Below are 17,829 nucleotides of genomic sequence, written 5' to 3' on the forward strand. Positions count from 1 at the left end.
GAGAAGCTGAGGATAAACTGGCCGCAAAGCACTAGCGAACGTACTATTGGTTGGTCTTGATGCCCTGATCGAAAAGAAAGATGTATCACAAATTGGAAAACTCCAGGAAAACTTAGCATACAAATCAAAACAGCGGAGTAGCCAGCAGTTCGTCGTACTACTACAACGAATGTCGGTGTCAAAAAGCGTTTGACTTCGACAGATCGACACACAATGTGTTTATGCACTCAATTTCGAGTTTTTACTACAATAAAATGTTGACGCTTGAATGGAACCTGTTTGATGGATGATGGTGCGATAGGCCTCTTCTTCAACAAGGAGATGGGTGGGCATGTGAATGTATACACCGGATCTAGGCCACAACACAGCTCAATCAGACAGACAATGTTTGTCTGCACTGTGCCGAAAGGATACCACAGATGACATTCATATACACTTCTTACTTTGTGACAAGATTTTGTTGATTAGTCATTTCCAGCGACAAGGAATTTCTCGTCACTGTAGTTCCTCCGAGAAAACAAGCCCCCGAGAATCAGTGGTAGCGCTTTCTGGTTCCTCAAGTAGTTGATGTACACCCCAAAAGAAAACAATAAAAAGAACACCAATAGCATTGATTTGGGTTTGCAAGTCGACTGATTTCTGAATTTTCGAGGTTTTAAGCAGAGCCGACATACTCTCTCACCAGACCAGCTGAAGTTGTTTGAACTGGAACAGGCACAGTGACGTACGTCGGAACACGTCACAACTGCAACACAGGTGTGGAGTGATGAAAATATAACTGGCATAAAACGATGCATGATAACCTGATGTTCACCGATCTGTTGGTCTTCTTTAATGGGATTAGGTATGTGATGCTTGTTTTATGGTCGCTATTCAAATATAGCTAGTTAGAACAAAAACTAAAAGTCCATACTAGCCCGGAAGATAAATGCTGACGTCCATCGCAGGGATTCACCATCGTGTAATGATGTCCCAGGAACAGCAATGCAAGTGGATTGAATATTTCGAACTTCCCCTCCAGAATAAAGCAAGGATTCCCATACAGTATGTACAAAAGCTGCTTAGAATATCCGGAAACATCTTGATTCCTAGGAGTTTTCATTAATCACATCTACAAAAACAAAAACAAGTTCAGTGGATGAACATTTTTGTGGCCGCTCATCCACAAGTAGAAGTTAACATTATCGACGCAACGCCAAGTCTTTAAGGTCCAGCTGAACAGTACCTTGATTAAAACCACGAAAAAATAATCCCAGGAAAAGCGGAGTGAGATGAACGGAATAAAAAAACGGGTACTGTCTACTAGATACTACAGAGTAGTTCAAATATTAGCAGAATCCCAGATGTGAACCAGACAGTTTAACTGCATTTAATATGAAAGTGGGGTCCAGGCATTCGAATAACGACATAGTGAGGGACTGAAAGAAAAGCTCAGCCAACCAAAAGGTACAGGTCATCCCAGTTAATTGTGATGCCATATCTCACCTTGTAATAATCAACCTCGTGCATTCGATCCTTCAGCCTTGCATTCTCTGACTCTAATAACTGTACTCGTTCGGCAGCCTCGCGTAAGGCATCTACCTCATCCTGCCAGTGTCTGGCCGAGTGAGCTGCATCAGCCAATCGGGCGCGCTCTTCTTTGACCTGGCCAAGCTCTCGTCTGGTCTCACTCAGTTGATCATGAAGCTCGTTTAGTTGATCCACTTGATCCTCTCTAGATATAAGTCATGGGCATAATGCATAATAATGCAATGTGATAACAAACAGAGAGTAAAGGCCATTACTTTCTTCGCCCTCAATCTGTGAGGGCTACGCTACCCTTTCAGTTTCCTAAATGAACAAATACACGCAAATTCAGAGGGCACTTGTGAGAAATCTTCATAGGTGAGACCACAGTGGAGGAAAAACATCACCGTTTGCCCATAGTGACAGTCAATGATAGTCTAAATGAAAAGACGAACACCAGAGAGAGTGGAGCTTCCAACCTCAACTTCGCATACTATTATATCTGGCAAAATGTCCCCATTAACCTCGATCATTTGTATGAATCAGCCATACCACCTGTGAAAATGTGTGAATCAACGAAGAATGATGCAAACCGAATTTGTTTATTTGGACTGGCCATAAGGACCGTAGGCACAAAAATTTGATAAGTCACCGACTGCAGTACTCATAAATTCAACTAATTCGACAATGACGATGCCAGATAATGAACACATGCTGCTAACAGTAGACAGTGTAGTACCGTTCTCAAACAGTCACAAAGGCACGGTCTTAAACGGAAACAACTACTATGTGGAGTAAAACACATATAAACTTCAAAATAATTCCGGTGAAACCAATTCAGCTGGTCGCGACATTGGATTCGAAAGTGACGGAATAAAGTACGACGCTCAGGAAGCACGTCACTAAGAGACTTTATCGTCGTTATCCAATTAGGTGTTTGCTAGTGATAGAGATGCTATTGATCAGTACCAGTGTGCATACACATTCGACGAGGAAACAGTTATACTGACATGCCCCACACCAAGATCACCACTCCCGAAAGATTGCTTAAACTCAGATGGCATATTACAGTTGCCACACATCTATCCAGATCTTCCTACGTGGCTCTCAAAGTAATTTATCCTTGCAGTGTCATCATATAATCCGGGTTAGACTGGATGGTATCAAAGTCTGGTGAAGATGCAAAACCAGAAAATACACGCCACTTCCGACGGCTGACTTCTATGCGGCAGAACACGGGGACGTCTTCACTCTATCCCCTGGACAACCAGTTGAGCCACCAAATCTGACTGGAAGCAGAAAAGCTCTAAATTATTGATCTCATACTGTAACAGGAAAGAAAGTATGAAAGACCAAAATGGATAGAGAGAGACCATTCGTCGTTCACATGCATCCAACCAAAAATTGTACGCCAGGTATTGGTGTACTACCTGGATTACTCGGTGAGACAATAAAAAGGATCAGTTCTCAACACCGGATGCAGCATCCTTTATTTAGCAAAGGCGTTTTAGTGTGCGCTCATGCCTCAAAAAAAAGTTTATGAGTTCTATATCTTCATGGCGCTTGAGAGGTGGGTGTATTCATGCGAATAAGGATGATGAACTGTTAAGTTACTTAAAATGGATGATAAAAAATTTTCAGTGTAAAATAAACTATCAGAGGACAAACATCTGGGCACAGAATACGACAGTATCACCAGAAACAGCCGTTGCCTCCTGGGTTCTGTTTCTTCAAACAATTACAGTGCCGAGTTAAATGACATCTTATCCTAGAGTATCGAGTAGGTTTCGAAAAGCATGACATTCAAACACGGATTGTATAAATCCTTGAAAAGGGTTTCCCACGGCAACCGAAACGTCGGATTACAACATCTTATTCCACTAAGTAGTATCCTCACCTTAAAACTTCCATATCCAAACATATCTTTTAATAAACAAGCCATCACAAACTCCGCTCGTAGCCCAGTTTAGAGCCCTCCCAACAGAGGACGGTAAACGTATGTGAAACTCGAGTGATGATGGCTCCTGACTCACATTTCTGCACGCGCCCGCCTAAGTTTGGCTTTAGTCTCGGCCAATTCAACTGAGACGTGATGCTTCTCTGCGTGAAGTTGGAAACAGTCTAAAGCGTCCGGGTACACATCTGCAACTGATTCTGGATCTTCAAGAACGAAACTGCCAGGACAGAATGCGGAGTCCACGTAATCGTCCTCGTCACAGGGAACATCCGCCGGACTGTCGGATACCATAAAGGATTGTTGTGGCTGTGGCGTAGGACAGTTCTGGTCATTAGTTGAGTGATATTGTTCATCCTCACCGTCGAAAAAGCGTTTTGCATACTTTCTTGGGCTGTTTGAGCGTTCACTTGTGTCATAGTTCAGTTTGGGCGTCGACGTTGTTACCTCACCTCGAGTGGGATCGCCCAGAGATATTGTGGAAACAGATCGTTCGTGCAAATTTACCCGTCCCAAAGATAAGGCCCGGCCGCGACTGGTCAATCGGACGCGGGCTTGAAGTGTGGTCAACTTCGTTTGCACGGTGCTCAGCTGGTCGAGTAAATCTCGGATTTCCTAGGGGATGGGAAAGGGAAAAAAACTTGACTTACTAAGCGTGTGCGATAACAATGAGTAAAAGAGACTGGTCCATTGATACCTTGCGTGGTTACTGTTTAGTTACAGGATACTCAACAGATATGTGGAGTGGATCCTATTAGCTGAATACCAGATCGTGACCTGTTCTCACTAATTTTTGGACAGGATTGTCTTTGAGATGAGAAACGCTATATCTTCTCTATTATTGTTAAGCGGTATGGCAGAAAAATTAGTGAGTGTGGGCGTGGTGGCTAACTGGACATGCGATGGGAGGAAAAGAGTTTGTTGTGAGAATTGGTGGGCAAAGAGGAGTGAAAGGTATGAGGCGTATGATGCCAAATCCGTGTGAGGGGCGGCCCTCAGCACAAACAGCCTCAGTCCTACACTGTGTTGAACAGACAGAGCAACGTTGGAAGCAAATTCTATCAGGCAAAACCAGAGACCAAGTTCTAATTTTCCAGTATTAGACGTTCCAACCCTTTCTATCAGGCGGCTCTGGAGTACAGTATGCCGTATCTCTAATGGAGAGTGCTACAATGAGTATTTGGCAGGGCCGCACTGACTTGATAGTACTGAAAGAGAAATTAGTGCGTTCATTGAAATAATGCAGATGAGTCCAAATAGGAGGCGCTCATTGTGACCGTATGTGCATCAAAACTTGCTCAGCACCGGAATTGTGTAAATGCAAATTTCCGGGCTTAAACTCAGTCAGTTTTCAATGCCTCAAACAGGATGAAGCGAGGACGTGATTCGGCACCACATAAAGGTCAATGGTAGACAAAACCATAGCTAATGAAATTGGCGCGGTCGGTGGGTAGTTCTCATTATAAGCATATGAATATTCAGGTCAGCATAGACAGCACGTGTCGGGGTAGTAGACGGTAAACATGGTCGAACTAAACCGAAAGACGGCAGCGCAGCCCGAAATCAGACCACTGAAGATGACAGCACATTGTGTAGTGTACTGTAAGCTCATGGATCTTGTCACGGCTTTAGGAAGACTGCATGGTTGTTGAAGAATCTTAGTGAAAAAGATTCACAGCTGGCTTAAGTTAAGAGCGTCTCCTCTGGAAAAACCTATGAGCTGCCATTTAACGCATTTCCAGCCAAACAATTCTTGGGTCAACAATGAACCAAAAGATGTGATTTATGTAGGTCTCTCCAAGTCAGAACTACGGATACCATCATGCCCAAGAACTAAGGCTCCGCCTAAGGTTAGTAATCTCAGACCGGGAGGCTTATGCAAGACTTGAAACTAACATAATAAAAATATGGATTCAAGTTGGATGAAACATAACTCATTGCCCCTAAACGACTACCCATGTTGACGGCACAGTCTCTGGTATGTGGTTCAGTTAACATGAAGAAAACTGCGTATATGAAACAAAATTAACTCATAATTGATCTGCCTACTGACTTACTTCCAAATAAACCTCCTCCAGTTGGTTCATAGCGTCCCGTATGACAAGCGACAAATCAGACGGCGATGATTGAAGCTTTTCAAAGCTCATCACAGAAATAGGGTTTTCAGTGAACTGAATAATGACAATGAAGTGAGACGTAGTAGAATGAGTCAACCAAGGAAATAATAATTTGTTTTCGAGAAAGCAATAGGTTAAAATGTAAAGTAAACGCATTTTCAAACCTACTGAACAGTCTCATCTGAATTCAAAATACAAGGGCGTTTGATGGATATATATCGTCTACAGATTATTACAGATTATTACAAGGGAAGAAGAATGACAAAGGTGCCCGCACGCGGTATCGTGTATAGAAGATTCAAAACACATGGTGCGAGGGCCGAATAATACTGACAGATACGAATTACACTGACCAAAACTTCCGTTGGAAGGCGCAGTGAAGAATATGTCAACACGAAGACGATCATTCAGAAAAATGCCTATCTAGTCCGCCTATTTTCTGTTAGCGAATCTCGTGAATGGAATGAACAAACCGTGGAGTATGCTCGCCATCTTAGCTCAGTTAATAAAGCACTACTAATTCTGATGTCACTGATGACGAATGCTCAAACTGATCATAGGTATGTGTTATCAGATTTGGTGGGTTGCATTAAACGCTACCGACTCCAGGAAACCTTGAGCATCCGGCAGGTAGAGTGCATGACAGAAAGCATGTCATGCTCCTGGAAACTCCAACTCGATTGGAATAAATTTGTTTTCAATGGGTGAAAGTAAGGCCCAACACCGACACGGAAAATTAAACCCGGTAAAACGTGGACAACTCAAGGAAAAGCAGCACCCAAAAACGGACATTTTATCTTAAGCTAAGTGAAGCGAAAGATTAATCAATTAGTTCATAAAAAGTAGTCAAGTTAACAAACGAATCCGCCGAATGAATAATAATAACAGTCAAAAAAGTAGATCTCAGGAAACATGCAAAGCTTTTATAAATTTGCACCGCGTTCATTATTGGTCAGGTTAGTGGCATGGCTGCTGAACTCAAAGTTGAAATAATCAGCTACAACAGCACACATTTGATAAAATGGGGATTATATTTCGTCCCATCATTGGATCGCCATGTTACTGACAGTAAAATGACTACACCAGCACTCACCAACGTAGTAAGTCATCTGTTGAGTCACTTGTCGAAAATGATAAATTCATTTCCATTATAAAGACGATTTCGCAATTGTAAATAACACAGCCGAATGTTTACGCTCTAAGTTACCAGGATTCCTTTAGATCATCCGGAAGTTAGGATCTAAACATGCACTCAAACAAAATTCAACCGGTCTAGCCAAGGTTTTTATGCAGTTGGGTCATACCAAACAAAGTGCGAATCAAGTGAACCACGGGAGTGTGGCGTGTTTTATGCCAGGAAAGAAATCACGGAAAATATTACGAGCAGGTTTATCGTCTTAGCAGCGGAGTAATCGGACAATTCAAACCATAGTCCTAACACACCGACACTGAAATCAAATTTGATCCCAAAATTCTAATATCCTCATAATGTTCCCACCCCTGTGCTATTGAACGCCAGTTGGTAGGTGTGGGAAACAGCTGTTCACACGCCAATGGGTCTAACATCTTTGTCCAGACGAGTCATCGAAATGTTGTTCAAGACTGCAGCGTCGGAGGTTAGCGGTTACCACGACACGGGTGGTTTGTTCCCTCTACCTGTTAACAATGGCAATGAGTCAGCATTATACAGAGCAATTATGCATCAAAACATCTTCTGGATCTGAGATAACGTATTCGTTCGGTAAAAACAGGGTCATCCCAACGTCATTGATGGGCAAATCCAGACGGCTACAATTCAAGATACAAATGGATTCTGTTGACACTCTTGAGGGATTCACTAATAGAAGAATCCTTGAGAACAAACTGTCCAAATGGAAATCTCATTAAAATTTTGATGACGACGACGTCTGTATCCATCGAACTCCGTTGTGAAGAAGCGCCGGAAGGCACAAGAACGAAACGACTGACTGGAGCTAGGCAATCCAACCCTATTTGCTATACTAATACGAAACAAAAAGCTCGTACGTTGGAATAGCTAGAAGCTGAATTTAGGTAAACAAAACTTCTACCGATATATATATATATATATATATATATATATATCGCCACTAGTTTACAGCCCACACGATTGAAACACTTCCTCCCATAAAATGCCTATAAATCTGCTCAACGTGAGACTTCCTGGATTTGCATCTCTAGTGGACTGACTTGTGTGGTCTTCTGCATCTCACACTGTGTATACGGTATTATTCCGATCGTCACATCCTAGTTCGTGAACACACGAAAAGAACGGTCGGTATTTTTTGAATCACTGTTGAGTAAATAGAATTTAGCTTTTCAGCCAAATACACAATAGCGTAAAAAAGCTATTGAAATTTCGACCAGGCCCTGAATTCCCATTCCAGTTATGCAAGTGATGATGTTGAATACTCAACTGTAACATTTATTTCCACAACGACATACGAGACTATCCATTTAGTTGAGAGATCTAAGACAAGCTTTTGACCGCCGATTCTTTTGAACCATGAATGATCAAGGCTGGCAGTAACGAATTCCTCGTCGATTGATTCGAGAAAAATGTTTGTCGATGCATCTTATCTTACTTCGTCCAAACTGAACCCGTTTCCTCACTAACCTCCCTTGCCCTCCTCACTTACATTCGGCAGCAGTGAGCTTCTGCTGATGATCTTGATAGAAGCTGCCAGTTACTTCCACAGTAACAACCACAAAAGTGGTGACTTAGAAAATACATATAACGCCAGTGAACCGGGAACACCTAAAAGAAGCTGTGGTACGTAAGATTTTGTCATGTTTAAAACCCAAGGAATAGTTTCTCAAGTGCATCGTCTAATGACGTCTAACGTCTCACAACAATGCTCGTATGTGGAAGCAGAGAACCGTCGATCGTGATTTCATTCTGTAGTTCTCGCATCAACAATCCTCGCAAGTTCTTGAGTAAGGTAGATGCATTTCAGACCTATTCACAAATGTGCTGAGGTGCTTCGGTGTAGAAGTGGTACAAACCGATGACAATCATCAACCTGACACTAGTTTCATACTGGAATAGTGCTTTGGGAGACGTAATCCTCATGCATACAAAACAAGTTAAGGAGAAAATACTGATCTCGATGTGGATGACGTGGTTGAAACGACTTTCTAGGCGGCTTCTGAAAACCCGTGGGTAAAATATGCTGCCTGACTTCCAAGCTTTCGGTAAAACGATGTGGTCCCCAAACTTCTCCTAGTGCGCTGAACGATCTCAAACTGTTATCGGTTGTGTATGTGGTCATTCATTTGGTGAAACGGTTCTCTTTAAATGAAACGACAGCCATTCGTCTGGGCAGGATGCAAGCCAAAGTGCAGACCTGCAAATAAGCTCTAACTCAAAGTAAAGCACACTCCTATATAAGACATGTTAAGGCAAGATATGATAAGGTAGGAACGCACACGTCGCAGTATCTTAGAAAGGCTCATCAGGCTTGTGCGACGCAAACACATGGCCGACGATGATAGTGGACACCATTATTCGCGCAGTACTGATTTGAGAATAATCTACTAAATCAGTGAAGTTCAAAACGGCGAAACATACAATCTCAAGTGGAGGAAAGTTGACGCGAATGAACAGAGTGTTAATGAAGAGTATTGGACCTGGAAATAATTAATAACTGGAAAAGAATGATGCAGTACCGGTTCCTTGGATAAGCAGAGCATCCAACACACAACGTACATTGGTTATGCAGTTCATTATCCCAGCCTGTATATCGGGACTAAGATTCTCCATGATCTGACAAATAAAGTGATCCCGACGTTCACAGCGCACAGCTGCACAAAGAAGCAACAGCAGAAATTGCTCCAGTTCTCGGTGAGCGCGAGCTGAAAAAAATTATTAAATCATAAATCAGAACTGATAAGCGGTAACATAGTGGTTAACAAAAATATTTGGAGAAGAGGAACATGTGCCACGATAGCCGGTGACTCCTTTAAGCCTGGTGGTCACATTCCGAACAGCCGTTTCGAATCACACTCGCCGGTCAAGAAATATCATATTTCTACTGATCGACGAATTCTCCAGCACGGGACGAAATTGGGTAAGAACATAGACATAAGTGAACCGTCCCGTGATACTCTCAAAACAGAACGGAACTATGAGTCGGTAGTTCGTGCCACCATGTTAGACAGTTGCCGTTATTGTGGGTGGTCTCCTACACTGTTCAGTAAACCAATTAGCGACTAAAGTAGCACAGTACCTGGCTGAAGACAAGAGGTCTATTTCTACGTCTGAAAAACTGTTCACATCCGACTGAGCACATATCATTAGTCAAAGCCGGAGAAAACATATTAGCTAATATAATGGAAAAGCTGTACCATGTTAAAAAGCTGGAGTGGTATGCTTCCATACTACGGGTCCTCAAAGCAGACAAATATGGTGGTCTCCTCCGATGAGTGGACAGAATGGTTGGAACTGTCCACTATTGGGAAAATCTGACACCTGATTGCCCACTGTACATGCCTACAGAGCTTTACGACACAACATATAAATGCTCAAAAGCAAACACGCCATTCGAAATGGTCAAACAACACTGACTACAAACATAGCTACCCGAATCTGCGTAAATCATGGGGTCACACACCTGGGTAGGATTGAACTCACTGGTCGCCAACATACTGCAAACCACCACTGAATTACTAAGTAAATCGTTTCCTATTTCTCACCAATACCTGGCAAACGTGAGTTTACTTTGACTTCTGATCGACGCGTAGTAGTACGGCCGCTGTATTTCGCCTGACTACTCAGGCACACTTCAACGCCTCGGCAATGGACCTCCCCAGAGAGCACTGCTATGCTCATTTATCTTACGCGAAGCGTAAGATTTGACGAACTTGGTGGAAGGGGCCGGCATCTATAAAAGGGCTAGTGTTGTGCTCATTGTTTTACATTCATTCTTAGGTCAACTGAACGATATTAACGGGCTTCCGGGTAATAGCCTGTCAGTCTTGATCATCCGCATTTAAATCAGGACCAGCGGCCAACCTGTGGTGCCACATTCGAAGCCGTTTATCTTTTACCTCCTGTGCACATGCATCTAGAGAATCGAACACTGTTGACAAGATGTCAACTAACCATATACAGCAGCAATAAGCTCACCAAAGTAGGGCCAACTCTATAAACTTAAGGACCTAGCTTGGAACTAATAACTTTCGAGGGACTAACCCCGGCTCACCAAAAAAACACTCTGAATATGCCTGCGGTGCAAAACCCATTCGCAAACGAAGAACAGGATATACTGGGTTACCCTGTACTTTGGTACAAATTAGGCGTCTAAACAATGACATCAACGCAAGTTCACCTGTAGTAGTTTACCTAGCTAGATAAACTGCATGACAAAGTGTCCTTCCTGCAAAAAGTGCCAATAAATAAGCTTTCCACAAACAGACCGTGTACGGGAACAGGCAGTTTTCACGAGTGTATGTAGGTGGTCTCTCAAGAGGGAACACCCTTACTAAGTTTTCTTCCGGAAAGACTACTTGAAAACACTGATCAAAATTTAGCTCTCTGAAAGTTAGATTTGTTAAGAATCAATCGATCGTATATCTTGCTTCTCGCAAGAGAACAATCCGAAGGATCGACTAGAAACAGCCCATTCTGCAAGCTGGTCTTTACAAGGAAGTACGTTATATTTAAGGTGTGATTTTAGTGCATTAGTTTCCGCGTGTCACTACGATATCATCCAGAATTCGGGTGCGCACATCATTATTTGCTCCTACTGTCTACAGAATGTTCACTTCATCTATGACTGATTGGTAGTAGTTCTGGGAGGGAGAACATTTACGGGTTATGACGCAGTTAAACTGAGAGTTGTCCTTAATTTTGAGTACACTTAAGCAACATATTTTAGATTGCTGTTTCGGTAATTCATGATGGTTAGAAATTCAAGTAACGTCGAATATTAACCCATAGTAAACAAGTTTTCATTTCACCAGGGTCTTTGCCCTTGAAGGCCAAATGTATAAACACTTATATGACCAGTTGAGTGCTGACTAAAAATGCACAACAGGCTAAACACGTTACAATAAGTATAGCCCATATGCACACTCTTAAAGTCTCGACGTCTGCCAACACTGTTAGGGGATACCGGGGCAGCAGACAACATACATCAACATGGTATTTGATCAACGTACGGATGAATTAGAAGGGTCTGACATGATTGCTCTGTTTAAGAGATTGGTCACGTAAGATAGCAGGAAATAGGTCAATTGACAAATAATATGTTTCGTTTGACCAAAGTGGATAGTTGGTTCTTTCTATGGCAGATGCGTAATCGACGCCGTCATGTTGGTTCATGTGACCGATACGAGTCAACCACATTGCCCGACACTGGGAGAAAATATCAACTGTTTATCATAACAAATATAAGACGCTTGACAAAAGACAGAATTAGTTTGCAAGATATCCACTGTCATGACTGTAATGACCTCATTAGCAGTGATTGTGGTTCAAATTATATGAAGAGAGCTGACGGTGGCAAAAATAATCGGGAACACACAATACTGGGGCGCAAGTGCTCTCATGATCCAGTAGTTCAAAAATAAGAGCCGGTGGATTTCACCATAGATCACTGGATGCTCGAACGATACAAGACCGTCGGCTGATAGCTTGAAGAGGGTTAAGTACGGGTCGCTTATAAGAGTGGTGGCTTGAAACATTTCACTGTTAATGGACTGCTTCAGAAGGTAAAATTACATGATAAAGCAACGAGCAAAATTACGGATCCTCATGATGATTCTGCAATACTGCCGACAGTTGAATGTGCCTTGAGCCAAACCATCAAAAAGGCCCTAATCGGATGAACTCTGTGCCCTCAAGAACTGCGATAACACGTTTCATACAACATCACGTATAGTTACCGATCATTATATATACATCACAAACACTTCTGCTGATCCTCTCAGATGAGGAACCAATTCTACGAAGGCCTTCAAGTCACTTCCCCTAAAGTCCGACTACGCACCATCCTGGTTATAGTAGACTAGGACGCTTTCACACGTTCGTCTGACAAGTCATCTCACCATTTACATGGAAAATTGGCTTGGACTAAGATTGCAAGAACGACGCACACTTCGCCGGACTCCCGGGATGTACGTCCCCAACACTCGCTCCCAGAACTCCAGAGAGCACGGGTTAACACAGTACGATGTACTGAAGATCACAGAAATCGACTCCAATTCGACCACGATAAACTCCTTCCATTGAGAATTGGAGACCATATGGAATAGCTGAATCCGGGAGTGTGTTTTAAACTACACGCTAGCTATAAGTAAGTCCAAGTTGCATCAGAAGATACACCTCAGGAAGTGTTCCGACAACGCGTGAACACCATGCCCCTAGATAATGCGGATCGATGATGTAAAATGCCTAATGCACACGCTGCTTAAAAGCTGATCAATTAAAAGCAAAACGCACAATTTCTGCACATAAAAAAGATGAGATCTCAGAGGCACTTTACTGATAATTGCATAGGGGATATAAGGGATGCATTCAAAAGTTGACGGTTTCTTTTATTGGAACCCTGGTGATGGGACGATGAGAACCAATAAGAACACTGCCTCCTCACTCGTAGGCAACGCATATACACCACTAGCTAGCTGAAACGCGTCGCTGAAAATTATCTGCGAGCAAGTTCCGAATCGCACCTAGTAATTTTACTAGCTATGGACAAGAACAGTCGGTTTACGCAACTTTGCTGATACCTTACTCCGAAGACTCTGAACAGCATCTGGTTTTGGTTTACAAAATTCATCACCTGCCTACCTCATTTGAGTACCAATTATTGCGGTTACCGGGTAATTTTCGTTCCTCATTAACCAGGTGTTCACATTAAACCTTACGACTAAAATTCTCCGTATTCGCACCCATTATGTCTGTTGTCTATCCGGATCATGCATCCGAATGACTCGGATCGCCTCCAGATGAAGGGTAGTTTTCAATCAAGATTTTATCGCAAACGAGTAGCCGAAAAATTCGCTGAGTTCACAGCCACGGGCGCACAACGAATTATGCAGAGAAAAAAGTGTTTTCAACAGTCTTTTCCACGCAATCACCTAATTCATTGTGTGCCAGATACGAAAGACTGTCTTATAATGCAAGTATCAGACAGCAGAACTGTCTCTTTTCAAGCTACTAGGACCGCAGCACAGACAGAAACAACACAGAGATTAATACACTACTGTCTCTAATGTTGTACACAAGTTCATTTGCAGTCGCAGTGACATTTGTGTCGGTAGAACAGCATACTGTCTGAATCAACGAACCAATGAGCACTCTCCAGAGTCACGAAGACAACAAATTTCAGAAGCCGATACGCACCACAACCAGGCAGTGCGACTGCAGTACATTTGCCGCGGGGAAGCATCTACTAGGGTTGGCGGAGTATCCGCTCGTTGAAGGGTAAGTATATTTGCTGCACCTGAGGGATACAACGCTAATTGTTCCTGGATGCTTCACATAGCTTCTGTGAATACGCGACGTGCGTTTTGTTCTACCTGGAATTATTGCTCTAGATCAAATAGATGAACATACTTGTCCGTGAACGAAGCACCCTAATTCAACAAACCGCATTTGTGTGATGTTCCGTACGATGGCTGTGTTAGTGTGAACGAGTAAATCTTATGTCACCTGGCGATATTATGAACCGTGAGAAATATGATTTTATGAAAACGCCTGTTGAAATCCTATTAAGTGTCGAGTTTTGTGTTTCTCTTCATCCTACATTCCAAACTCATTGAACCCCAACCTGCATTCAAACTGTGACGTGTTTCAGCGAACAGAGCTCTGCGCGTGTCCTCGTTCGGTGAACGTCTTACCCGAGTAAAGTTCATTCAAGAAGAGACATCTGGTGTGTCCTCTATCAGTACGAAATATAACATCAACCGCTTAACGTGATAGTTGACTAAAAACCTGGGTCAACAGCATAAGGGATAACTGTTTCCTTCATCACAGCCAACTAGACGTTTCGAGTATCAAAAGTGTTTGACCTTGGCTTTGGTTTTGATTTCTCTGGAAGGAACCACAGGTTTCTTCGGATTATTGCACCTTCGCTTAACGTATAGTTGACTAAAAACCTGGGTCAACAGCATAAGGGATAACTGTTTCCTTCATCACAGCCAACTAGACCTTTCGAGTATCAAAAGTGTTTGACCTTGGCTTTGGTTTTGATTTCTCTGGAAGGAACTACAAGTTCCTTCGGAGTATTGCACCTTGGAGGCTTTCTTTATGACAGGAATAGTGCACCACCTTCAGCGAACGCAAGGCACGTGATTCGAACGAGTCATAAAACGAACCCACCCACTAGCTTGTTGGCTAACACGAAATCAACCCGATTTCATCCAGGCCCGTGCGTGTAAAAGGTTCTGACTCAAACTGACTTGGTAATTTATCCACTAGCTTGCTAGTTTGCCTTTGGACCATCAGTTCGTCCTTGACTGTTCGGACGTTTTTGTCTTGCTCTAAAGGAGTGGGTGGAAATTTTTTTCGAAGTGCCGGTATTCAGCAGATTGTCCTGTTGCAGTCTCGACCACAAATCAAAAGAAACCATTGTTCCGAACTTATTCACAGCGGAACTGTCGACAGTCAAGTGAATATCAGCACTGACGGTGCCAGAACCGCCTTCTTATCGCCAAACAATGCACTGTGGGTTACTGTTTAGTTCAGCCTGGGAGCTAAAACCTGGGCCTATAATGCCACGGTTCGTCCTACTCTTCTGTTTCGATGTTGGATTCAAGGGATGATGTCCAGTGGATAGATGATTTAATAAATGATACCTGAGGTTCAGCCAGAAAACAACATGGATCAATAGGGCCTCCGAAGTGGTACTTATACAACTTTGTTTGAGTATTTCAGAACCATTCACAAGCATCAAGCAGTGGCCTGTGATATTCTGGACATGTTTACCATAAACTAGACGATTGAAAAGTCCTTAGTCCCAGACTGAAAATACCACCAAAGAAGCCAGCTGAAAACACATGGTAACTACAGATGTTGAGAATATAGGTCTCTAACTTATGGCACTCGTCACTGGAGAAAATGCAAGCTACCATTCTTCGTGGAATAGGCGGTATACATGGCCATGGAAATTAAGTACGGTCAACTCGACAGACAATCGGTCCATGAATCCTTTCAATACAGACATCCAGCTCATTAGTAAACTGAATGCAGTCATTTGTTGGCAGATCGTACAGATGCTTACTAGCAAACATCAATATTCGTTCGAAACAAAATAATTTTCATGTGTCCAGGCACACTGCGGAACAAGATCTGATACATTCTCTGGCAAAACAATACAATCAACGAATAGGAAGAAGCTTTGGTTACTTTTATAGTTTCCATCAAGAAACAAAAATGTGAGCTTTCAGGACAGCCTCTACGCAACAACTGTCAGTTTTGTAGACAATCTTTCAGTCTCCAAAGAATACGATCTATAAAAGATGATACAGTAAAATGACTTGAAACACCGCTATGATTGACAGGTTTTTGAGCAGCGACGAGTGTTTGTTGAAGAAATTATCTTCCTACAGAATATTCTAAAGTAGTGAAACATTCGTTATGGCAATCGTGTACTTCCAACGGCATCATAAGAGGCTATGATGTATAACAAAAGCTTTGGAAAGATGGTCACCTGCCATGCCATCTACGGCTGTACGATTATTTTCAGAGTCCGAAATTCCCAAGGGAGTACTAGCTGATTAGGTCCAAATGCAGAATAAATCAAATTCAACCAAATCAAATTATAACTTTAGGCTGAAAATAGGCTAAACGAGGTGCAGTCACCGATTAAGAAGCAGACGAACTGCACATTTCCATCTTGATGACGAATATATCGGTGCGTCGGTCATAAATCAATGAATTTGGTTACGCTTCGAAAGTAGTCTTATTCTGAGAAGACAATAAAGGTGGTGATGCCTCATTGATCTGAACTGGTTTGACAGATATGACTGGTACCGAACCAGCAGCATCAGGCTACGTCTGAAATAAATCAGTAAGTTTTCGGTCAGCTTCACACCCTCATATCTATCATTAGAGTGAATAGCTACAGTCTTTGTTGATAATGTAGTTCGCGGACAGGCTTTTGTCTATTTTCTCAAGCTGGTTGAACTTTTGACTGTCACACTAACCGTGTACAAAACGAAATCGAAAATCGATAGGAGAACGTGCTGTGAAGTGCTGGTAGCCCGAAAAAATACTTGCGTGACCTGGCGTAATAGGGTCAGATGGTACATATTTTTCCGATAAGTTACAGTAATGCTAAGCTCCTACTGCCTAAGCTTCCCAACCCATTGAATAAGACAAACTGATGAATGTGCAGTTGATTCACTGACCAAATACGGTCAAGCTCTACTGCCAAGATAAGTTGTAGAATAGTTGAATGACGATTCGGCTACTCCATCTGAAAACACAATATCACGAATATGTTTAAACGTCGTTGATGCGAACGATCTCAAAGAGATGTTTGACGGCAGCGGAACGAAGACGTTGTCAGTGAACTATATCTTTTCATCCCTATCTAAAGCGAACAGACAATTAGGGGTGCACGAGCTTTTTTGGAGACAAAATCTGTAGACTCGAAACAGATGTCACTGTTCGGATGGAAAACTCGATGTGCTAACGCCATTAAAGATGCGGCTGAAAAGTGTTTATACCCAAGAGCCGCTTCCTAGAACTATCCACATGGACCCCAAGGACTTAAATGACAGATGTTCAGTGATGCCAAAGTCCAGCAGCTCAGTGGTCGGATCACCCAGCCCACATAGCAGCCCGATGACCTGATGTTTACCTACAAGAACAAACAGAATTCTTCCAGGAAAACGTAATAGAAGGAATAAGTGACTCCTGTAGCCAGTACACTGCACGCCGTTTGGTCTGTCAGATGTAAGCGAGGTCCAGAGGGTTTAGCATCGCTCACAGTAGTAAACGACGATTGCAGCTTGAATGCTGCGAACAAAGCTCTCATCAACATCAACAGTAATGTGAGAACTCTAGTGCTTAACTTGAGTACAATCATACCGATTCATTCGGGCAAAGTAGTGCAAGAACGGAAGGATAAAAGGGACCTACTGCAAGGTTACAAAATATCCATTCACTTAGACGATGGACTTCGATTAAAGAAAATATCCTGCTATGTATCCAGCGAAGCCTGGAAAAATTCACCCTCGCGGGTGGACAGCAAACAAAGTATCCAGATAATGTGTCCAAATACT

The 17,829-nt window shown here is 42.6% G+C and overlaps 1 protein-coding gene across 1 annotated transcript in view; it reads right to left on the bottom strand.

Moving 5' to 3' along the window:
* The window catches only part of T265_00836 (hypothetical protein), a gene marked incomplete at both ends in the record, with an annotated part of 89,739 nt that overhangs the window by 32,901 nt on the left and 39,009 nt on the right, over positions 1 to 17,829 (bottom strand). Inside the window, 4 exons of the mRNA XM_009164708.1 lie at positions 1,486 to 1,714; positions 3,540 to 4,075; positions 5,518 to 5,631; positions 9,305 to 9,450. Of these exons, the coding sequence (XP_009162972.1) occupies positions 1,486 to 1,714; positions 3,540 to 4,075; positions 5,518 to 5,631; positions 9,305 to 9,450 (1,025 nt within the window). The remainder of the gene's footprint in view (positions 1 to 1,485; positions 1,715 to 3,539; positions 4,076 to 5,517; positions 5,632 to 9,304; positions 9,451 to 17,829) is intronic.

The sequence above is a fragment of the Opisthorchis viverrini genome (genome assembly GCF_000715545.1).
Source record: "Opisthorchis viverrini unplaced genomic scaffold opera_v5_8, whole genome shotgun sequence".
Classification (NCBI taxonomy): Eukaryota; Metazoa; Platyhelminthes; class Trematoda; order Opisthorchiida; family Opisthorchiidae; genus Opisthorchis; species Opisthorchis viverrini.